Source organism: Lepisosteus platostomus, chromosome 5, assembly GCF_059453375.1.
Source record: "Lepisosteus platostomus isolate fLepPlt1 chromosome 5, fLepPlt1.hap1, whole genome shotgun sequence".
NCBI lineage: Eukaryota > Metazoa > Chordata > Actinopteri > Semionotiformes > Lepisosteidae > Lepisosteus > Lepisosteus platostomus.
The window spans coordinates 5,862,559-5,886,324 of NC_142615.1; the positions used below are offsets into that span (position 1 = coordinate 5,862,559).

The 23,766-nt window shown below is 49.2% G+C and overlaps 1 protein-coding gene and 2 non-coding genes across 3 annotated transcripts; 1 reads left to right on the forward strand and 2 right to left on the reverse strand.

Annotated features, from left to right (window-relative positions):
- Positions 1-10,638: 10,638 nt before the first annotated feature.
- Positions 10,639-10,696, reverse strand: LOC148662686 (U7 small nuclear RNA). The gene has a single exon (XR_015938886.1). It is a non-coding gene; the product is annotated as a U7 small nuclear RNA (small nuclear RNA).
- A 10,853-nt stretch (positions 10,697-21,549) lies between these two features.
- On the forward strand, positions 21,550-21,605 carry LOC148662687 (U7 small nuclear RNA). Its single transcript, XR_015939066.1, has one exon. It is a non-coding gene; the product is annotated as a U7 small nuclear RNA (small nuclear RNA).
- Positions 21,606-21,644: 39 nt separating this feature from the next.
- LOC148662688 (histone H4-like) lies at positions 21,645-23,582 on the reverse strand. The gene is made up of 2 exons (XM_088632339.1): positions 23,358-23,582; positions 21,645-21,731 (listed from the first exon to the last, which is right to left on the reverse strand). The coding sequence occupies exons 1-2, from the start codon at positions 23,580-23,582 to the stop codon at positions 21,645-21,647; spliced, it is 312 nt and encodes a 103-aa protein (XP_088488465.1).
- Positions 23,583-23,766: the final 184 nt, after the last annotated feature.

Below are 23,766 nucleotides of genomic sequence, written 5' to 3' on the forward strand. Positions count from 1 at the left end.
GCTGGACTGAAGCTGAGAGACCCCAGACTGTGCTGGTCTGAAGCTGAGGGACCCCAGACTGGACTGCACTGGAGCTGAGGGACACCAGACTGGACTGGACTGGAGCTGAGGGGCCCCAGACTGGACTAGACTGGAGCTGAGAGGCCCCAGACTGGACTGGACCAAAGCTGAGGGACCTCAGGCTGTGCTGTACCGAAGCTGAGGGACCCCAGACTGTGCTGGACCGAAGCTGAGGGACCCCAGTCTGTGCTGGACCGAAGCTGAGGGACCCCAGACTGGACCGAAGCTGAGGGACCCCAGTCTGTGCTGGACCGAAGCTGAGGGACCCCAGACTGTGCTGGACCGATGCTGAGGGACCCCAGACTGCACTGGACTGAAGCTGAGGGCCCCCAGACTGGACTGATGACCTTTTGTTAAGCATCAATAAATTTTTTAAAAAAAAATCTGTTTAGCTTTTGGTTTTTTCCCTGCCCCCCCCCCCCCAAAGTTGCTGCTGGGAGAGGTGTGAGTGGGGCCAGCAGGGGGCGCTCTCACCCTGCGGTCTGTGTGGGTCCTGATGCCCCAGTATAGTGACGGGGGACACTGGACTGTAAACAGGCGCCGTCCTTCGGATGAGACGTCAACAGACGTTAATGAGACTCATTAACAATCCCGGGGTGTCTCTGGAGAAGAGTAGGGGTGTTACCCCAGTGTCCTGGCCTGATTCCCCCCCTGGTCTTGACCCATCATGGCCTCCTTATCACCCCCCTCTCTGAACTGGCTCCATCCCTCTGCTCTCCTCCCCACTGAGAGCTGCTATGTGCTGAGCGGACTGGGGCATCATCCAGGTGGGGGCTGCACACTGGGGGGGCTGGAGGGGATCCCCCTGACCTGGGAAGAGCTCAGAGTGGAGGGTCCAGACTTATTAATTATTATTATTATTCGTGCTGCACTGGGCTCCTGTCCTGGCAGTGAGAGGGGGACTCTGTGATCAGTACAGATACTTATGACTGTATAATAATACACGATAGAAATGGAAAACAGGGTAGCGCTGTAGTCCCTTCGAAATGTTTTGAACTGTCAGAAGAAGTTTTCACAACCCGGACTCGTGAAGGTACAGGTCTTCTCCCATCGTCCGGAGCAAGGTGAGAGGCCACCCCCTCGGGGCGCAGTATCCCCGATGCACACCCCCCCACCACCCAAAACGACACACACTTCTGTGACGATTGGGAGACCCCGGTTCGACCAGCCCCTGCGGTGGAGGAAACGACCCGCTGGAGAGAACACGCAGACTCCACACAGAAGGGTCACCTCGGCATTTATTCCAACAGCAAAACAACACCAGAGAGAAACGGTCTCCGAAAGAGAAGCGTACACCGGGAAAAACACGACAGGGTCATTACAAATGGGAATAGGAGTTCTTTTTTTCTTTTCCGGACGTCAGCTGTATCGTGTCCTGGTGATTTCTCCCGTTTCGAACGGAGTTTAATGTCGCGTTTCTACTTTATTAGAGAGAGACACTGAACTTTGGGGAACGTGACATCCACCCAGTATTACTAGTAGATTGATAAATGTAAATGTTCTTTTTCCCCCTGTATTATATACCTTGCGAAATATAACGATGGCCAACTCCTTAAGTCGAAATTTAAACCCTTTTCACGCTACAAGACTCCGGACGTTTCCTTTTTTGCCCTCTTTGGCCTCCAAAATAAAAAAAAACTGGGATCCATCGTGGCGTTGCCAAATTAAAACGTCAACCACTTTTCGGGCTTTCGGAACTGTTTGTGTGGAGTCTGCATGTTCTCCTTGTGTTCTCCGGGTCCAAAGACAGGTTTTTGGGCTAATTGGCTTCTGGGAAAACTGGCCCTGGTGTGTGTGTGTCCTGTGATGGACTGCTGTACTGTCCAGGGTGTGTGAGTGAGTCTGTGTGTGTCATGTGATGGACTGGTGTCCTGTCCAGGGTGTGTGAGTGTGTGTGTCTGTGTGTCCTGTGAGGGACTGGTGTCCTATCCAGGTTGTATGTGTGTGTGTCCTGTGAGGGACTGGTGTCCTGTCCAGGGTGTGTGAGTGTGAGTGTGTGTGTGTGTGTGTGTGTGTGTGTGTGTGTGTGTGTCCTGTGAGTGACTGGTGTCCTGTCCAGGGTGTGTGAGTGTGTGTGTGTCCTGTGATGGACTGGTGTCCTGTCCAGGATGTGTGAGTGAGTGTGTGTGTGTCCTGTGATGGACTGGTGTCCTGTCCAGGGTGTGTGAGTGTGTATGTTTGTGTGTCCTGTGATGGACAGCCTGGACACCCATGAGACACTGTCTTCCTCAGAAGACTCTCACGGAGGGCACACTGTCCCTAAACCGGGTCTAGAAGAAACTACAGTGATCTATAATTCCTGTGCCTCGGAAGGGGTTAAGACGTCTATGTCCGGCGCCCGCGCCCGCGGACCGGCGGTTCGGCGTCGCGCTCCGCAGCTCGAGCTTCGGTGCGAGGCAGGGCGGGAGGGAGTCGATGTGGCCTTGGCGCCATCTTTGCTGGTGAGTCAATTGTGACCGTTGCGGTACAATAAACCATCAATAAACCTTTTCCCACCCCGACCAGTATTTCTGTCGCGGCCCACGTCCCTTACAATCGACAAACTATAAAAAAACAATAGCCCTTCGCAACATTAAACGCCATTTTTTTTATTTTAAACGTCCGTTAGATACGCAGGTGGCTCGATACCTGTCTTAACCTCGCCGGCGTCTTTATACCGGCAAAGAATTTTATTTGGGGTCCCTCAGAATTGTGACAGAAATGTCAGTGAACCACAATAAAAAACGAAACTTTTTTTTTAAAGGCGATGAATGGATTTTAAGAGTAACCGTGTAGCGACTGACGTAAGGAAAAAAAAGTTGTCTTTCCCTACGAAGACCTTTTGGTACAGGACTTTCTTTAAATATCAGTTGTGCATAGCGTTTTACAAAAAGTTGATGATGATCTTGGAGATAATTGCAAAGGAAAATTGAGATAACTACCAAAACATTACGTGTGAAACGACAGGACAGAACTTTGAACCCACAAAGAAACAAAGGTATGAAATATTGCCTCGTCATGGGGGGTTGATAATTGTAATAAGTGTAACTAATTTTCGTAAAGAAATGTATACTATGGGAGTCACACGTGAGATTTAGTGTATATACGTTTCATATTGTGCATATATACGGGGTTAAAAAGTGGAATGAGTATGATTATAAACTCGGGTGTCCTATAATCAGATCATTTTTGAACAAGCTTTGATTAGACAGGTGAAAAACAAGATCAGATCCTTGTTTTTAATATATTCTCACGTCTGAATATCAGCTTCTCCCCTCTGGCCAACATTTCAGGGCTCCCAGGTGTAGATCCCAAATTGAAACAAATATTCATTTGTTACCCAATTAAACAGTTAATAGAAGTGAGTGACCAGGGTAAATAAAGGTGGGTCAGTGTAAACTGTTTATTCTGGACCAGACTTTGTCATGTGTGATGTGTCATGACTTCTTATATTAAGTTTTATCTTTATATTTAGTTATACATGTGTAATAGATGCGATGTGTGTCATAAAAAGGTTTCTCCAGGGGAAAATCAAGTTGGTTTTAAAACCGTGTTTCCTTTGTAGGGTACGTTTGCATTCCAAGTGTGGGGTTTTTGCCTTTTTATCATATTTTGGATGTGAATCCGTGGTATTTTTGCTGAGACAAGTTGCCTTTCTTATACGCGGAGGGATCTGCTCGTGAGATGTCCGCTCGGTCCATTTCTGAGCTAAGTATAAGGTGTAGAAAGCATGACTGTCATCATAACCCGCCTCTCACCCAGGTGTGGAATAATGTTGTGACTATTGCTTCAACAATAACATGCTGATTGCATGTTTCTAGATGGGTATAACAGAGATCTCAACTACTGAGGGGCTGAGCTATATAATTGCTAACACTTATATAGCGCTTTTCTGGACACCCCACTCAATGCGCTGCACAGGGAATGGGGTATCCCTCTACCGCCACCAATGTACAGCCCCCACCTGGATGATGCGACGGCAGCCATAGTGCGCCAGAACGCTCCCCACACACCAGCTCTCAGTGGGGTGGAGAGCAGAGAGATGAAGCCAGTTCAGAGAGGGGGGTTATTAGGAGGCCATGACTGGTAAGGGCCAATGGGAAATTTGGCCAGGACGCCTGGGTTACACCCCTACTCTTTTCGAGAGACGCCCCGGGATTTTTAATGACCACAGAGAGTCAGGACCTCGGTTTTACGTCTCATCCGAAGGACAGCGCCTGTTTACAGTATAGTGTCCCCCGTCACTATACTGGGGTATCAGACCGCAGGGTGAGCGCCCCCCTGCTGTCCCACTAACACCTCTTCCACCTCTTAGTAGCCAATGAAAAATGGTAGCTTCCTCAGCGACACCGCAGGAAGACAGGAGTTTGTGATGAAAGTTCGAGAGGGATGGCCACACCCTAGTTCGGTCAGACTCGGCTGTCGATATTTTAGCAATCACTCCTGACTCCTCTCCTGAAACACTGTCAATACTGCACGTGATCCCCCTCTCTCCCTCGCGTCCCTCTCCCACCCCGTCTCCACCTGTGTAGCTGCCCCCCCTGGTCACTCCTCCTCGCTGTGCAGGGGGGGTCCCAGCCTCCTCGTCCTCTGGCCAGGAGCCCTCAGCCAAGCGGGTTCAGCCAGATCATCACTCCATGATCCTTTCAGTATGCTAAATTCCTGGTGTTGTTTTTTTTCTCCCCAGAAAACTGACTGTCCGCCCCACCTCTGCGCTAAGTGGACAATGAAGTCAGGTTCCAGTGTGCCTGGTGTTTACAGGTAATACTTCAGACTGGTCGGCCTCACCTCAGGGTGTCTGGGCGTTTGATATTATACAGTTGCAATGCTGAGGCCTGTGACTGTGATGCTGTAAGGCTACAGGAGTCTCTCTGGAGATCCTGAGTGATTTCCGGCGTTCGTGCGGAAACACAGCCCCACCCTCCCGCAGTGTCCAGTCCGCAGAATTTCCTGGAGACGTGGTCTCGCCGATGGGCGTCCCCGCCAGCGAGAGACTAGCTGAGGCACAATGTTCTGTACGGTTCAGTTAATTAGATGCGCACAGATGTTGAGCTCATCGTCCTTTTAATTGTGCCATCTATGCTAACTGTAGCAGAGATCGAACTATCAAGGTGACAGATCAATAATTTTAAATTAAATAGATGCATGATATTGCTAGCGCTGATGCAAGAGGCAAGTCAGAGGAACTGAACACAGAATGGATAGGAGTCGCAGTGAGTGAGAGAGGAATGAGCTAAATTATTTTTAATTTAAAAATAATTAAAACACTGAAGAACAGGAGACACAGTGAGAGAGAGGAGATCACAGGAAATACCTCAGTAACAAACATACTAACACACAGGACAGGAGACACAGTGAGAGAGAGAGAGGAGATCACAGAGAATCCCTCAGTAACAAACACACAGGACAGGAGACACAGCGAGAGAGAGGAGATCACAGGAAATACCTCAGTTTTAAGTGCAGACAACCGGACAGGAGACAGAGTGAGGAAGAGTAAATGAAACACAGTAGGATTGATAGGAGACGGGTTATGAAGAGATGGGACACACAGAGATGGAGAGAAGGGAGGCGACAGTTGAACTCGCTGGCTGAGTTAATTGACGCTGCTGTTTCTTTGGCAGATGAAGTCGGGGTCCAGAGTTTCGCTGACATGGCAGAACCGTCCCAGCTCGGTCTCCTCCCATTCCTGCAGGTCAGTGCCCCTTCAGTCAGACCCTGTGTTCGGGGAGACACACAGGGAAGTCGCACACTGTGACAAAAGGCTCCAGAGACATCGCCGAACCACAGAATAGCTCCAGAGCATTTGTGCACCTTTTGGAATTCTTCACGTATAGTGAAAGGTGAAAATAAAACCAAGAATGGGTGACGCGTCTTTACACAGAGGCGGGTGGGGAACAAGCTGCCCAGCCTTGTTGTTGATGCCGATACCCTGGCTTCTCTCCAGATACAGGTGGATTAAATCATGGGTCCAATTAATCACTAACTACCAGACAGGCTTGAAAAACCAAATGGCGTTCTCTCGTTTTTAACCTTTCTTCAATTCTTAGAAAACCTGCACGCAGAAAATAAATAATTTGCATTTTTTTACTACTTCCAATGGTCAGGTCTGTGGGTATTTAAATCTGACTAGAATGTGTATTGTTCAAAATCTCTTGTTCACTATCAGTGTTGTTGTTTTTAGTGTCCTTCTCATTACTCCTGTGGGTTCTATACTGTGGTAAAGAGTTAAAAAAGTCCTCACTTTGTGCTGCTCTCGGTTTGTTGACGGTGGCGTACTCCACATCACTGTTGGGTCGTGTGATGTCTGTAGAGAACAGGATACAGGTCAATACTTATGTTTACTTATACTTTACAGGATAAGACTTACATTAACACCATACTAAACAACAGTGCTCACTGTTCACACATTTGTATTGACACTGTACAGACAACAGGACTCACTGTTCACACGCGTATTGACACTGTACTGAACAACAGGACTCACTGTTCACACACGTATTGACACTGTTCAGACGACAGGACTCACTGTTCACGCTTGTATTCACGCTGTACACAACAGCAGGACTCACTATTATTACAAATGTTCACACTTGTGTTTAAACTGGACAGAGCAGCAAGAAGTTATCATGATGTTTTATTTCTGCTAGTTTAATAGATAGAAGTAAAAGATCCTCACTTTGTGCGGCTCGGGGTTTGTTGACTGTGGAGTATTCAACAGCAGTATCTGTCTGTGTTAATTCTGCAAAGAATAAAACACGTGTTCTCACCTGTAACACTGTGCAGAGCAAGAGGGAATTCAATGAGTTAACACTGTACAGAACCGGACTCACTGTTCACACTCGTATTGACACTGTACAGAACCGGACTCACTGTTCACACTCGTATTGACACTGTACTGAACAACAGGACTCACTGTTCACACTCATATTGACACTGTACTGAACAACAGGACTCGCTGTTCACACTCGTATTGACACTATACTGAACAACAGGACTCACCGTTCACACTTCTATTAATACTTTTTTGATCAACAGGACTCAGTGTTCACACTCATGTCGACACTTATCACACTCGTATTGACACTGTACTGACCAACAGGACTCATTGTTCACACTCGTATTGACACTATACTGAACAACAGGACTCACTGTTCACACTTATATTGATACTTTTTTGATCAACGGGACTCACTGTTCACACTCGTGTCGACACTGTTCACACTCGTATTGACACTGTACTGACCAACAGGACTCACTGTTCACACTCGTATTGACACTGTACTGAACAACAGGACTCGTGTTGACACTGTTCACACTCGAATCGACGCTGCTCACACTCGTGTCGACACTTGACACTCGTATCCAGTAAGCCTTTGCTACCATTATCAAACACAGAAATCGTTATAATTTAATTTTAAAAACATGGCTAAGCATGGGTTTAAAGTATATTCAACAGTGCAGGTGCATTCAAAGAAATAGAGTTTCCCAAGCCCTCGGAAAGAATTACCATTTCCAAAGATGTCTAGTCTCAAGCATTAACATCCAAAGTACCTGTCTTAGCTGGGGCAGGAAGTTTGCCAAGCCACCTGAAAGAATTACCATTTCAAAAGATGTCTGTTGTAAGCCAGGTTCAATCATTACCATCCAAAGTACCGGTCTTCCCTTGGGGCAAGAGGGTTTCCTGTGTGTCTAGGATGTGTACTTCCCTTAAATAAAGGATGAATATGGGTACCATAGGTATTAAATCTCTCAAAGCTCAGAGTTAAACTAAAAAACCCTTGGTGAGTGTGTTATAACATGGATGGGTATTTATAGTCCAGTGCCTCCTATTTTACTAGAGATTCTGTTTGGGATTCAGAACTCGGGATCAAAATACTCCTAGGTACAGAGTAATTTTCACACCTTCCTGCTACCATGATCAGAGCAGTATTAGATTAAATTTGTCATTTATTGAAAGCCCAGTTTTTAACAATCATTTTCATTTGAACTTACTTTTTTTAAAAAAGGATCTGAGGTTCACTTCTTGAATTAAATCTTTTGACAAGAGGTAAGACTTCTATTTTACATTTAAACCCATGTTTAGCTGTGTTTTTTAGATTTAACTGAACCAATTTCTGTGTGTGATAATGTCCTTGAATTCTGACAACATCACACTAAATTACATGATATAAAACAGCTAATGTTTCTAGAGATAAAGTTTCTGGGATGCTTCTAATTACTTTGCATTACCAGGGACAGTTTAATTAACCTTGTACAGTACTGAAAGACCAAAATGCTTTTTTTAAAAGTTATTTAACATTTTATAGAACTTTGTCTACTATGGCAACATGATGAGCTTGGCCACTTATCTTAGGATAAAGATAGGATAAAGGTTTATCTTTTGCACCTACCTGCCCCCCAGGGAAGGCCAATGCTTTCTACGTTGATGGTTCCCTACAGTAGACTGTACCTTATCTTCAAAGGTAATGTATATTGACCCAAATCAGTTTTGGAATCCAATCTACTGACGAGATGGAGCACATCCTTTTTTCAGGATTTTAGCATCATATGTTTAGTATATTTAGTCCCTAATGCTGAAAGAAATGATCATAGAACATTTGGACACTTTGTGGGCATGAAATACAAAGAAAATCATGTTCTATGGTACAAGATAAATACAAAACTTAAGCTTTTATTTTAATTAGATTTGTTGTTAAAGCATAAGCAATGATTTATTACATTAATATATGTGAAAATAACATTTTAGCATCATACGTTTAGTATATTTAGTCCCTAATGCTGAAAGAAATGATCATTTGTTTAACACGCACGGGTCTGTCTCAAAGGATGCAGTGCTCCTGAAAGGGCTCTCAAACCCTGCATTTCAGATGCCTAGCTGTATCCCTCACATGTGGCACCTCAGAATGACTTCTAACCTTACCTGTGGTGTCTTCAGTCCCTATTGCTCAATGCATGGTGTACGTACTACATACATGTGTCTTGAGAATGAGGAATGGGCCCCTGAGACAGTCATTTGCCTGTTTCACAAATGATCATATTTTACTAGAGATTCTGTTTGGGATTCAGATGTGCATTCGGATTTATTGGTACATGCCCAGGGCAGTAAGCAGTCTGAGGATTTATTTCCAGACAGCATAGAGCAGTGAAGCAGTGAAGTAGTGCATAAAGCATAAGCAATCATTTATTACATTAATATATGTGAAAATAACATTTTAGCATCATACGTTTAGTATATTTAGTCCCTAATGCCAAGGACTCCAGCAGTCTTACAACCACTGCCCTGTTTGCCTCGCCAGACACGATCTCTATTCTGTTGTAATCCACGATGTTCTTCAGGTGATTTATCATGTCCTTCCTCGCCTGTTGAGAGGCCATCCTGATCTCTTCTGCCGTGGCGTGCTTCATACACGCCCTCTTCAAGTGAGCAGGAAGCTGATCAAAAGTATTCAGGCACATCTTGCACACCAGGGGAATCCTCGTGGGTTTCCATTGAAAATAAATAATACCATCTGTGTATAGAAACAAGCTAAGACTGATTTCTTAAATTATCCTTAATTTTCTCTCTCATAGTTTGAGCATAATGATTTTATTGTATTTATATAAGAATTGCTCATTGCTCCAAAATAAATAATGGTTTCATAAAAAAGTGAACACTTACTTGGTCTCAGTCACAGACTTTCCAATAGAAGCCATTGTGGAGTTCAGCAACTGCAGGTCCTAGAAGTGGGGAAGGAATTTTAAAAGAGAAATTGAATTACAAAACAGAAGGAATGGCTGAGGGATCACTGAAATATATATATATACAAATTCCAAAGACTGAGTCGATATCTCCTTTAGGTGAGGACAGACTGGATCAAACAAAAACAACATTTGAAGTGAATTGCAAATGTATTGAGTTGTGATGCAACTGTAACTTGAACCTAACATGACTGGGGCGTGCATTTTTGAAATTGCATTTTCACAGCTGAAATACAAAATGAAGCTGATCGCAGTCCAAACTCAAGGTATTGTTGTAAAACTAAATATTCAACATGTTTCTACCTGTCCCTTTTCAGCTCACTCAGAAGTCCACAGCCTGCAGCCTGGTGCCTCTCTGTCTCTCCCCCTCCACTGGAGTGATCCAGCTCAGCTCTCTGAGGTTTGGTAGATACATCTTCTTCATGAGTAATGTAGGATCAACTTCTTCAGGCTGGAGGAAGGGCTTGCATTTCGGCAGTAGTAACTGACTGAGTAGTGACTTCTAGGACCTGGTCTTATCAGGTTGCTTTGCCACGTTTGTCTGTTTGTCTCTTAACACACCAAAGGGTTTCAGTTTGAAAGCGGGCGAAAACAAGTGATCACTTTTTGCACATTTGTCACTGCTGAGGTTGCTTTATGGGTCTATTTTCTATACTGTGCTGATCAATTGGAAATCAAATGGCAAAAAAGACCCGTTCCCACACCTAAGGTCAAATATTAGGAATCAAAACTGCTCGAGTGTATGGAAGCACACAGCTTTATTAAGATTTCCAAGTGCAAGATCTTTTTATTCCTAAAAGACCCTATTTATGTTGTATGAGAAATATTAATATTAATACAGAATCTTTTTTCACCAAATAAATGGGCTTCCTGACTTCAGAAAGCCTTCTAGACAAATACTAAAAGAGCAAAAATTCCATTTGGTAAATGAAATGAAAACACATACCCTACCAAACCTTGAGTACAGGCCATTCAGGGTGATAATACAAAACCATTTATAATTCAACAAATAAAACCTGTCAACTGCTAATCACCACTTATCATAAAAAAAATAAGTAGCAATACACAGTATGGGACTCTTGGGTGCAAGTTAAATCCATGCAAGAAGGGGGTGTAGTGTTATATTTCCAAATCAGATATGCAAATGAGAGATCTGGCCCAGCCAATCTCAAAGCTCCCTTGGTCTGGAATGGAGCTGCTCCCCTCTTCTAGTTATTCACACTGGAGTTAGGTTACATATTAGCACATTTCATCTAACAGTTGCTCCAGAAACAAAAACGTAAACAAATGACCTGGACTGTGACCACACCTATTAGAATGTAGTTCAACAGATAACTTGTAAACCTTGTCATAAGATTTTTTTGTTCTACAAAATATACTTTATTCCACAAAAAAAAAAACATCTCAAAAGGAACATCTCACACATATTAACACTCCATGTAATAAAAAACAACGGCGGAACGGAGATTGATTGTCCGTTATCAATCTTTGCAAGTGGGGGCGGATTTGCGCAATTAAGAGAGTCCCTCCAAACCTACCACTCGCTATCGTCCTTTAATCCCTGTATATCCCAAAGTCCTTTCCAGCGCTCCCTCGCCGTGGGGAAACCCCATTTGGCGACGTGGTGCTTCGTCCTCCTCCTGAGGTCCGCCAGGATCCTCTCTTCCAGCTCCCTCGCCCCCCACTTTATGTTGTGCCGGATGAGAGTGTTCCTCGCCTTCCACAGTCCTTGTTTTGTGAGGGACAGCAGCAGCCCCCACAGGTCCTGTGTCCCCTTGTCCAGTCTGGTGGGTGCCAGCCCCCAGCAGAATGTACTGGTAACTGAGCACTGCATCCGTTCCCAGGAGTTGCATAATGTTGTCCATTCTGCCCCACACCACCTTGGCGAAGAGGCAGCTCCAGAACACGTGCTCCTGAGTCTCCTCGACAAAACACGTGTCCCGGGGGCAATGCGGATTCCTGGTTAGCGAGTGTCTGTAGAGGACCTCTCTGGTAGCCAGTCTCTTGTGCACAGCCATCCAGTTGAGGTCCTTCAGTTGGTTGTCAAGTTCTTTGGGCTGTGTCCTTTCCCAGACTTGTCTGGGAACCTGCAGCCTTTCGTCAGCGACCAAATGCCCCCTCACCTCTTTGTACAGGGCTCTGTGGTTGGTGCAGAGCTCTGGCTGTCTCGTGGCCTCGTACCTCCTGCTCCACTTGACAGCGTGGGTGTAGAACTTCGGTCACCTCTCTGCCTTGGGCCCAGTGTTTGACCACTGGACCAAGTGCCTCATCGGGACGGAGAGCCACAGCCTGACAAAGTACTGGTACTTGTGGCCAATGGGCTCCTGCAGCGCCCGACAGAGGTTGCAGTAGAAGATGAAGTCGAGTTTCAGGGGGAAATGTGGGACATCTCGAACCCCTTCCTCGACCGGCTGACACATCCGGTTTTCGAGTGATGTACTCGTACTTGCCGCCCCAGACGAGGCCGAAGATAATCCCTTGCAGCGCTCGTCTGAGTCTGGCCGGCAGCGGGTACACCACCGCCAGGTAAACCAAAGCCGGCAGGATGTCTGCTTTCAACACCATCACTTTCCCTGTGTAGGACAGCGACCGCGTTTTCCACAGACCCAGCTTCGCATTCACCTTGGCGATCCTCTTGGTCCAGTTGTTGGTCTCGTTGTCCTGGCTCTGGAAGGAAACCCCCAGTATTTTGAGGGGCTCCGTGCAGAGCTTGAGACCCTCCGGCGCTGTCGTCCTGTGCTTCCAGGGCCCGAAGAACTTCAGTTTTCTCTTTCGGCGGTTGAGTTTCGACCCCGAGGCTCTGGAGTATTGCTCCATGACCTGCAGGGCCCTCCTCAACCCCCTGTCCGACCTCAGGAACAGCGTTGTGTCGTCGGCGTACTGGGAGATCTTCAGGGTTTCCCCCGCGCCTCCCGGTATCTCCAGGCCGTCGATGACAGGGTCCCGTCTCACCGTCTCTGCTAAGGGCTCTTGAAGAGGAGATGATGCCCTCCCTCATGGTGTCTCCGAGTTTCCCCCGGCGGAAGATCCACTTCCACCAGATCTGCCGCCAGGGTGTCCCAGAAGCAGGTGTAGAATTCCTTGGGGAGTCCGTCCGGCCCTGGCACCTTGCCATTCTCCATGGACAAGAGCGCTGCCTTCAGCTCCTCGGCCGCGATCGGACCCTCCAAGTCCTCCCTCACCTCCTCCGGTACTCGTGCCTTCAGCTCTTCCAGAAAAGCATCGCCTGCCTCCACCTCCGTCTGCTTTTCTGAAAACAGCTCTGTGTAGAAAGCGGTGGCCGCTTCTACCTTGTCGCTCTCGTCCAGCACTTCCTCTCCATCTCCCCGTCTCAGGCTGTGGATCACCCTCTTTTTCTGAGCTCCTCGGACCTGATTGAGTTTGCGGAGCCTCTCCTTCAGGTCCCGTGCCCGGGCTGAATTGAAGGCTCCTCCCCCGTTAGCCGAGCTGTACTCCTTCTCTAGTTGTCTCTGGAGTCGTGCAGCTTCCTTCCTCTCCCAGGCCGCCTTCCATCTACAGTACGTCTGCGCCAGGGTTCGGGTCCTGTCTTTCACCGACTCCCACCATTCCACCATGGAGCTGTAGCCGTCTCTCAGATCGACCCAGCTCGCGTAGTCTTTACGGAACAGTGCCTTGAAGTCGTCTTCCTCCAGTATCTCCCGGTTCAGCTTCCAGTACCCACGACCGAATGCCGGCAGGTTGGTGTTAGCCACCACCGTCAAGCGCTCGTGGCTGGAATACCACTCCGGGGACACCGTAGCCGACTCCAGGGAGCAGGTCGTGTGCAGAAAGATGTAGTCCAGGCGGCTGCACACTCCCCGGGAGTTTTTCCATGTCGTTCCGGCGTCGTTAGGGCGGCACCGTCTGAAACCGTCTACCAGGGAGAACTGCTTGAGTAGCGACTCCAGCTCTGCCGAGCTAGCGTCGCTCCCCTTCTCCCAGTCGACGTTGAAGTCCCCGCCAAGCACCACCTGTCTGTTGGTGGTGCAGCAGCTGGCCAGGTCAGCAAACACTTCCTTCCGGATAGAGGGTTCCGTCGGAGCATAGACGTTAATTGCTCTCAACTTCTGCCCCCTCCAGTCAATGTCTGCGACCAGGATCCGGCCCTGCACCACCGAGAAGGAGGAAACCAGCGTCATCTCTGGGTTCCCGAGGAGGATTCCCACTCCGGAAGAGTGGACCCCTCCTACGCTCCAGCATGATTCTCCCTTCGTCCATTCCCTGGTGAATGTCAGCTTGTCGCTTTCATCCTTCAGGTGGACCTCCTGTAAGAAACAAACTGAGAAAGACTTTGAGGCCAGATCATGAAAGACTCCCCGTCTTTTCACTGGGTCTCTCAGCCCTCTCACGTTAGTTGTTAAGAAGGTTAGTTTCACAGTCATGGTTAAACTAGTGAAAGGTAAACCTCCTCTCTGTACTTACAGTAGAAACTTGGGAGTCTACATCTGGGCACTGTTTAGCCTAGATGTAACTCCTCTCGTTCGGGTCCTGGGGGGAATATACTGGGCTCCCTCCAGGTTTCGCTGGGGACTGAAAAGAAAACATGCTGGACAGGTCCAGCCCTACCATCAGTCCGGGCTCCAGGGCGGCTTCAAAATAATCCTCGTCGTCCTCGAGGATACTCTCAGCCACCGCTTCGGGGAGGCTCCTTTCTTCCCTCTCTCGGGGAGTTTCGGGGGCCTCCAGTTTCTCCTGGGCTCCTCGGATGCAGCGGGTGCACAGCTTTGCATGGACCTACCTGACACAGGCGGGGGTCCGGCAGAAGCGGCACTACGACCTGCGCTGCAGGGGGCCTGCCTTCCAGCCCAGGGACTCGGTTTGGGTGTACAACCCGCGCCGCCGCAAAGGCCTCAGCCCTAAGCTGGTGCCATCGTGGGAGGGGCCCGCTGAGGTACTCGGGGTGGTGGGCAAGGTCTGCTACCGTGTCCGGTTGCGAACACGGGGGAGAGTGGTGGTCCTGCACCGAGACCGCCTGGCCCCCTACCGGGCCCGGGAGGAGGAGTCGTGTGGGGAGGCTCTAGAGGAGCAGCCGGGGCCGGAGCCGGCTGATAGTGGGGCATCCGTGGGTCGCCAGCCGTCACCGCGGCGCAGTGGCCGCTCACGCAGGGTTCCGCAGCAGTTGGCCGAGTACGAGTACAGCCTGAGGGGGGTTTTCGACGTCGGCGAGATGCCAGACGCTTCAGGTGGGGGCAGTGTAATGCCCTCGCCTGGTGGTAAGGAGGAAGCACCCCCAGGCGCTCGTAGTACCGCTGGGCATGCTGGGAGTGGTAGCCGGGGAGAGTCTGAGGGTCAGCACGATGACCAGCGGCTGACCCTACCTGTGTAAATAATGTCCTAATAGTTCGAGTGCCCTGTGTAGTCTTGTAAAAGTATAGTGTGTTGTTAGGTAATTACCACCCTAACGAAGTGTACGTGTTCCGTCAGTCTCCTCATGTGCGTGTAGATCCTGTGTTTGGTTTTGTGTGGTTGTTAACGAATAAAGCTAATGCTTGTTTGTTAATCGTGTCTCCACTCGTCCTTTGTTCTGAAAAGAACCTATAAATGCTTCAATAATCTTTACTCAGCAGCTTATTAAAAACAGCTCCCGTGATGTTCAAACTGATTTTTTACACAGAACACTGACACAGCTTTGCGTTCTGAATTTCTTTTTCTCTTGTGTTAAATTTAATGTGGCACAATGCACTGGGATAGGGGTATTCTGTTCACAAACCAATAGCATTTAAACCACAGCACCCACAATGCTGCAAGTAAGTGTTTTGTACACTAAGCAGAGAGCGATGTCTTCCTCGTTAGTATAGTGGCGAGTATCCCCACCTGTCACGCGGGAGACCGGGGTACATCAGGACGGCCACAACGCAAAGTACTGACCCCTCTGCGATCACGGCGAGTTACTGATACACACGTGGCAGGGCGGAAAAGGCTGTGCTCTCTTCGTGTGACATAATTCGGGAAAGTCCTGACGTTGCATTTCAACTGAGCCCCAGTATACATCGACCCTTCGACACTCTGAGTGACAACTCTCTTGCGTGTTTTCTCATATTTATGTAGTTTGCTTGCACGATGCCCGGTTGTGTGCTCCGGTCTAGCGGTTAGGATTCCTGGTTTTCACCCAGGCGGTCCGAGTTCGATTCCCAGTATGGCGACATGTCAGTTTTGCCTCCTGCTTTCCAAAAGATCAGCACCGTGTACGAAGGAGCCGCATTAAAACTACTCGAACGTGCAAAACGTGCGAGAAGAGGGGGCGCTTGTTTCCAGCCGAAACTTCTTGCGTGTGAGACGAGCTGATCACCGCTGCAGGAGGTGGGAGGGTTACTCTGGTAGACAGGGATGACCTTCGGCAATAGGATTTATAGTCTCCAAGATGATATTTGCACTTTCTGGAGAGGCGTTTTTCTCCACTTCAGTAGCCCGATTTCATCGATTGCATGGAGAGGGCTGCAGAATGTGGCGCCACCTTTCCTGCTCTGTCCATGACAGGCGTGCTGGTCTCTGGAGAGAGAGCACGGTCCATCAGCGCACTCCAATAAAGGCACTGAAAGCAGCTGAATCACGCTTGGCTGCTGGACACATCTTACCACCTTTCCGTAGTGTAGTGGTTTTCACATTCGCCTCACACGTGAAAGGTTCCCGGTTCAAAACCGGGCGGGAACAGGCTTCTTTTGTCGCCACGCACAAAAGGGGATTGGGGATTCGCCTAGCGCTGTGATCGAGCAGACCCACTCACCTCTTTGTGTGGCGGGATCTGCACAGTGCATGTCGCAGCGCATCCTGCTTTCAAATGACCAGCTCGGAATGACTTGCCTTTGACGCTTATCAAAGCGTTCTTTGTGCATCGAACAGACCCACTCACCTCTTAGTGTGGTGGGATCTGCACAGTGCATGTCGCAGCGCTCCCTGCTTTCACTTCAATGTGCTTCCTGATGTCGAGTCGTGTGCCGTGCGGAGGCTCTGAAAGCGAGAGCAATGAAAAGGTGCACGACGCTGTGAAAGAAAACAGAGAAGTGAAAGGCAGTCCTTTCTCTAAGGAGGTAAAAGAAAAGCAACTACCCGCCAGGGAATCGAACCCCGGTTTCTCTCCGACCCCCGGCATCATGTCCCGACCCAGCGTGCTGGAAGGCGACGCGTGCTGTGATTCCTTTACGAAGCAGAAATGACAACCGAGGAACCGAGAGATCATTTCAGCATTTCGCGTCTGAACGGAAAACAGAAACGACCAACTCGGAATGACTTGCTTTTGACGCTTTTCAAAGCGTTCTTTGTGCACGACGACTGCGCCGCCTAGCAGATACAAATGGGTTGGACAACTTTGAACTAGCAAATGGAAGAGGGCTAAGCCCCCTCTCTTTTAGCCCAGGTTCGATCTGTCTCCCAGAATCACCAGGGCGCACGCACACACACACACCCGTGCCGTTGAAGTGCTCTGCTTCATTTCTAAGGGCAACTCAACATTCACTCCTACCCAGAGAACAGAAAAGACAGCGTCCTCAGCAACAACAGCTCAGGTCTCTGCACAGGAGCTAAGCTGCCCCCATCTCCTCTGCTCTGCGGCTCCTGCGGAGCGGAGTCCTGCCTGGAGCCGTGTTTGCAGGCGGCGGCTCCCCGCGCTCTGTCTGTGCGTCGTGTCCAAGAGCTCCTGGGAGCTCCTGCGCAGGTCGTTTGCGCAGGTGGTGGAAGCCGGCTGGCAGAAACCGGTCTCAAGACAAAGGGAGAGAGGTGAGAACAAAGAACCCGCACCTCCCCCGCAGAGAACCTAAACTGCCGAGGCCACACCCCCAGCCGCACCAGTGCCACAAGATGGCCGCCAGGACGACGGACAAAATGGCTGACCGGAGGAAGGGCCCTAGTAACTCCCAGCAAGAAGGGAAAGAGAAAGCGGGAGAAGAGATGCAGGGCGGATCCACCTTCGGAAGGACAAAAGAAAAGAGTGTTAAGGGAGAACCACTTCCTTGTCCTAGAGGAAACGGAACTTTCTTCCCCCGAGGCCCAGGAACAACCGGAGGAGGCAGCCCAGGAAGAGGTAACCCCCTCCCCCGAGGCCCAGGGACAACAGGTAGAGGCAGCCCAGGAAGTCGGAACCCCCTCCCCCGAGGCCCAGGAACAACAGGAAGAGGCAGCCCAGGAAGTGGAGCCCCCCTCCCCCAAGGCCCAGGAGCAACTGGAGGTCCCCGAAACTCCTGGAGAAAGGGAAGAAAAAAGCCTTCCCGAAGCGGAGGAGGAAGACGAGGATTACTTTGAAGCCGCCCTGGAGCCGGGACTGATGGTAGGGCTGGACCTGTCCAGCATGTTTACCTTTCAGTCCCCAGCGAGACCTGGAGGGAGCCCAGCATATTCCCCCCAGGACCCGAACGAGAGGAGTTACATCTAGGCTAAACAGTGCCCAGATGTAGACTCCCAAGTTTTCCACTGTAAGCACAAAGAGAGGAGGTTCAACTTTCACTTGTTTAATCATGACTGTGAAACTTACCTTTCTAACAACTAACGTGAGAGGGCTAAGAGACCCGGTGAAAAGACGGGGAGTCTTTCATGATCTGGCCTCAAAGTCTTTCTCAGTTTGTTTCTTACAGGAGGTCCACCTGAAGGATGAAAGCGACAAGCTGACATTCACCAGGGAATGGACGAAGGAAGAATCATGCTGGAGCGTAGGAGGGGTCCACTCTTCCAGAAGGAAGTGTTTGCTGACCTGGCCAGCTGCTGCACCACCAACAGACAGGTGGTGCTTGGCGGGGACTTCAACGTCGACCGGGAGAAGGGGAGCGATGCTAGCTCGGCAGAGCTGGAGTCGCTACTCAAGCAGTTCTCCCTGGTAGACGGTTTCAGACGGTGCCGCCCTAACGACGTCAGAACGACATGAAAAAACTCCCGGGGAGTGTGCAGCCGCCTGGACTACATCTTTCTGCACACGACCTGCTCCCTGGAGTCGGCGACGGTGTCCCCGGAGTGGTATTCCAGCCACGAGCGCTTGACGGTGATGGCTAACACCAACCTGCCGGCATTCGGTCGTGGGTACTGGAAGCTGAACCGGGAGATACTGGAGGAAGACGACTTCAAGGCACTGTTCCGTAAAGACTACGCAAGCTGGGTCGATCTGAGAGACGGCTACAGCTCCATGGTGGAATGGTGGGAGTCGGTGAAGGACAGGACCCGAACCCTGGCGCAGATGTACTGCAGACGGAAGGCGGCCAGGGAGAGGAAGGAAGCTGCACGACTCCAGAGACAACTAGAGGAGGAGTACAGCTCGGCTAACGGGGGAGGAGCCTTCAATTCAGCCCAGGCACGGGACCTGAAGGAGAGGCTCCGCAAACTCAATCAGGTCCGAGGAGCCCAGAAAAAGAGGGTGATCCACGGCCTGAGACGAGGAGATGGAGAGGAAGTGCTGGACGAGAGCGACAAGGTAGAAGCGGCCACCGCTTTCTACACGGAGCTCTTTTCAGAAAAGCAGACGGAGGTGGAGGCAGGCGATGCTTTTCTGGAGGAGCTGAAGGCACGAGTACCGGAGGAGGTGAGGGAGGACTTGGAGGGTCCGATCGCGGCCGTGGAGCTGAAGGCGGCGCTCTTGTCCATGGAGAATGGCAAGGTGCCGGGGCCGGACGGACTCCCAAAGGAACTTTACACCTGCTTCTGGGACACACTGGCGGCAGATCTGGTGGAAGTGGGGCAGGAGATCTTCCGCCGGGGGAAACTCGGAGACACCATGAGGGAGGGCATCATCTACCTGCTCTTCAAGAGCCCTTAGCAGAGACGGTGAGATGGGACCCTGTCATCGACGGCCTGGAGATACCGGGAGGCGCGGGGGAAACCCTGAAGATCTCCCAGTACGCCGACGACACGACGCTGTTCCTGAGGTTGGATAGGGGGTTGAGGAGGGCCCTGCAGGTCATGGAGAAATACTTCAGAGCCTCGGGGTCGAAGCTCAACCGCCAAAGAGCAAACTGAAGTTCTTTAAGCCCTGGAAGCACAGGACGACGGCGCCGGAGGGTCTTGAGTTCTGCACGGAGCCCCTCAAAATACTGGGGGTTTCCTTCCAGAGCCAGGACAACGAGACCAACAACTGGACCAAGAGGATCGCCAAGGTGAACGCGAAGCTGGGTCTGTGGAAAACGCGGTCGCTGTCCTACACAGGGAAAGTGATGGTGTTGAAAGCAGACATCCTGCCGGCTTTGGTTTACCTGGCGGTGGTGTACCCGCTGCCGGCCAGACTCAGACGAGCGCTGCAAGGGATGATCTTCGGCTTCGTCTGGGGGGGCAAGTACGAGTACATCACGAGAAACCGGATGTGTCAGCCAGTCGAGGAAGGGGTTCGAGATGTCCCACATTTCCCCCTGAAACTCGACTGCATCTTCTACTGCAACCTCTGTCGGGCGCTGCAGGAGCCCATTGGCCACAAGTACCAGTACTTTGTCAGGCTGTGGCTCTCCGTCCCGATGAGGCACTTGGTCCAGTGGTCAAACACTGGGCCCAAGGCAGAGAGGCGACCGAAGTTCTACACCCACGCTGTCAAGTGGAGCAGGAGGTACGAGGCCACGAGACAGCCAGAGCTCTGCACCAACCACAGAGCCCTGTACAAAGAGGTGAGAGGGCATTTGGTCGCTGACGAAAGGCTGCAGGTTCCCAGACAAGTCTGGGAAAGGACACAGCCCAAAGAACTTGACAACCAACTGAAGGACCTCAACTGGATGGCTGTGCACAAGAGACTGGCTACCAGAGAGGTCCTCTACAGACACTCGCTAACCAGGAATCCGCATTGCCCCCGGGACACGTGTTTTGTCGAGGAGACTCAGGAGCACGTGTTCTGGAGCTGCCTCTTCGCGAAGGTGGTGTGGGGCAGAATGGACAACATTATGCAACTCCTGGGAAAGGATGCAGTGCTCAGTTACCAGTACATTCTGCTGGGGGCTGGCACCCACCAGACTGGACAAGGGGACACAGGACCTGTGGGGGCTGCTACTGTCCCTCACAAAACAAGGACTGTGGAAGGCGAGGAACACTCTCATCCGGCACAACATAAAGTGGGGGGCGAGGGAGCTGGAGGAGAGGATCCTGGCGGACCTTAGGAGGAGGACGAAGCACCACGTCGCCAAATGGGGTTTCCCCACGGCGAGGGAGCGCTGGAATGGACTTTGGGCCCTATACAGAGATTAAAGGACAATAGCAAGTGGTAGATTTGGAGGGACTCTCTTAATTGCGCAAATCCGCCCCCACTTGCAAAGATTGATAACGGACAATCAATCTCCGTTCCGCCGTTGTTTTTTATTACATGGAGTGTTAATATGTGTGAGATGTTCCTTTTGAGATGTTTTTTTTGCAGAATAAAGTATATTTTGTAGAACAAAAAACATCTTAAGACAAGGTTTACAAGTTATCTGTTGAACTACATTCTCATAGGTGTGGTCACATTCCAGATCATTTGTTTACGTTTTTGTTTCTGGAGCAACTGTAAGATGAAATGTGCTAATATGTAACCTAACTCCAGTGTGAATAACTAGAAGAGGGGAGCAGCTCCATTCCATACCATGGGAGCTTTGAGATTGGCTGGGCCAGATCTCTCATTTGCATATCTGATTTGGAAATATAACACTAAACCCCTTCTTGCATGGATTTAACTTGCACCCAAGAGTCCCCTACTGTGTATTGCTACTTATTTTTTTATGATAAGTGGTGATTACCAGTTGACAGGTTTTATTTGTTGAATTATAAATGGTTTTGTATTATCATCCTGAATGGCCTGTACTCAAGGTTTGGTAGGGTATGTGTTTTCATTTCATTTACCAAATTGAATTTTTGCTCTTTTAGTATTTGTCTGGAAGGCTTTCTGAAGTCAGGAACCCCATTTATTTGGTCGGGGTCCGGTAGTGAAGCTCCGCTCCTGTTTAGCCCCCGAAGCCGTACAGGGTGTGGCCCTGGCGCTTCAGCGCGTACACCACGTCCATGGCAGTGACGGTCTTCCTCTTGGCGTGCTTGGCGTGCTCGGTGTACAGTGCCTTGCGAAAGTATTCGGCCCCCTTGAACTTTTCAACCTTTTGCCACATTTCAGGCTTCAAACATAAAGATATAAATTTTTTATTTTATGTGAAGAATCACCAACAAGTGGGACACAATTGTGAAGTGGAACGAAATCTATTGGATTTTTGAAACTTTTTTAACTAATAAAAAAATGAAAAGTGGGGCGTGCAAAATTATTCGGCCCCCTTGCGTTAATACTTTGTAGAGCCACCTTTTGCTGCGATTACAGCTGCAAGTCGCTTGGGGTATGTCTGTATCAGTTTTGCACATCGAGAGACTGAAATTCTTGCCCATTCTTCCTTGCAAAACAGCTCGAGCTCAGTGAGCTTGGATGGAGAGCGTTTGTGAACAGCAGTTTTCAGCTCTTTCCACAGATTCTCGATTGGATTCAGGTCTGGACTTTGACTTGGCCATTCAAACACCTGGATACGTTTATTTGTGAACCATTCCTTTGTAGATTTTGCTGTATGTTTGGGATCATTGTCTTGTTGGAAGATAAATCTCCATCCCAGTTTCAGGTCTTTTGCAGACTCCAACAGGTTTTCATCCAGAATGGTCCTGTATTTGGCTGCATCCATCTTCCCCTCAATTTTAACCATCTTCCCTGTCCCTGCTGAAGAAAAGCAGGCCCAAACCATGATGCTGCCACCACCATGTTTGACAGTGGGGATGGTGTGTTGAGGGTGATGAGCTGTGTTGCTTTTACGCCAAACATATCGTTTTGCATTGTGGCCAAAAAGTTCGATTTTGGTTTCATCTGACCAGAGCACCTTCTTCCACATGTTTGGGGTGTCTCCCAGGTGGCTTGTGGCAAACTTTAGACGAGACTTTTTATGGATATCTTTGAGAAATGGCTTTCTTCTTGCCACTCTTCCATAAAGGCCAGATTTGTGCAGTGTAAGACTGATTGTTGTCCTATGGACAGACTCTCCCACCTCAGCTGTAGTTCTCTGCAGTTCATCCAGAGTGATCATGGGCCTCTTGGCTGCATCTCTGATCAGTCTTCTCCTTGTCTGAGCTGAAAGTTTAGAGGGACGGCCAGGTCTTGGTAGATTTGCAGTGGTCTGATACTCCTTCCATTTCAAGATGATCGCTTGCACAGTGCTCCTTGGGATGTTTGAAGCTTGGGAAATCTTTTTGTATCCAAATCCGGCTTTAAACTTCTCCACAACAGTATTACGGACCTGCCTGGTGTGTTCCTTGGTCTTCATGATGCTCTCTGCGCTTTCAACAGAACCTTGAGACTATCACAGAGCAGGTGCATTTATACAGAGACTTGATTACACACAGGTGGATTCTATTTATCACCATCAGTCATTTAGGACAACATTGGATCATTCAGAGATCCTCGCTGAACTTCTGGAGTGAGTTTGCTGCACTGAAAGTAAAGGGGCCGAATAATTTTGCACGCCCCACTTTTCATTTTTTTATTAGTTAAAAAAGTTTCAAAAATCCAATAGATTTCGTTCCACTTCACAATTGTGTCCCACTTGTTGGTGATTCTTCACATAAAATAAAAAAATTATATCTTTATGTTTGAAGCCTGAAATGTGGCAAAAGGTTGAAAAGTTCAAGGGGGCTGAATACTTTCGCAAGGCACTGTAGGTGACGTTCTCCAGGAACACCTTCAGCACCCTGCGGGTCTCCTCGTAGTTCAGCCTGGAGATCCGCTTCACTCCCCCACGGCGAGCCAGGCGGCGGATTGCGGGCTTGGTGATTCCCTGGATGTTGTCGCGGAGAACCTTACGGTGACGCTTAGCACCTCCTTTCCCGAGTCCCTTTCCGCCTTTGCCTCTTCCAGACATCTTCTAGTTATCAGCTGTGAACACGACACACACTGCTCATCTTTGATGTATAATAGACATCTTTCTTTGATGTCTATTATACATCAAAGAAAGATTTTTATAGGTGTAGAAACTAGTAAATAAAGCCAATGATTTGTTTTAGAAATGTATTCTTAAAATATACAATTATTCACACCTGAACAAT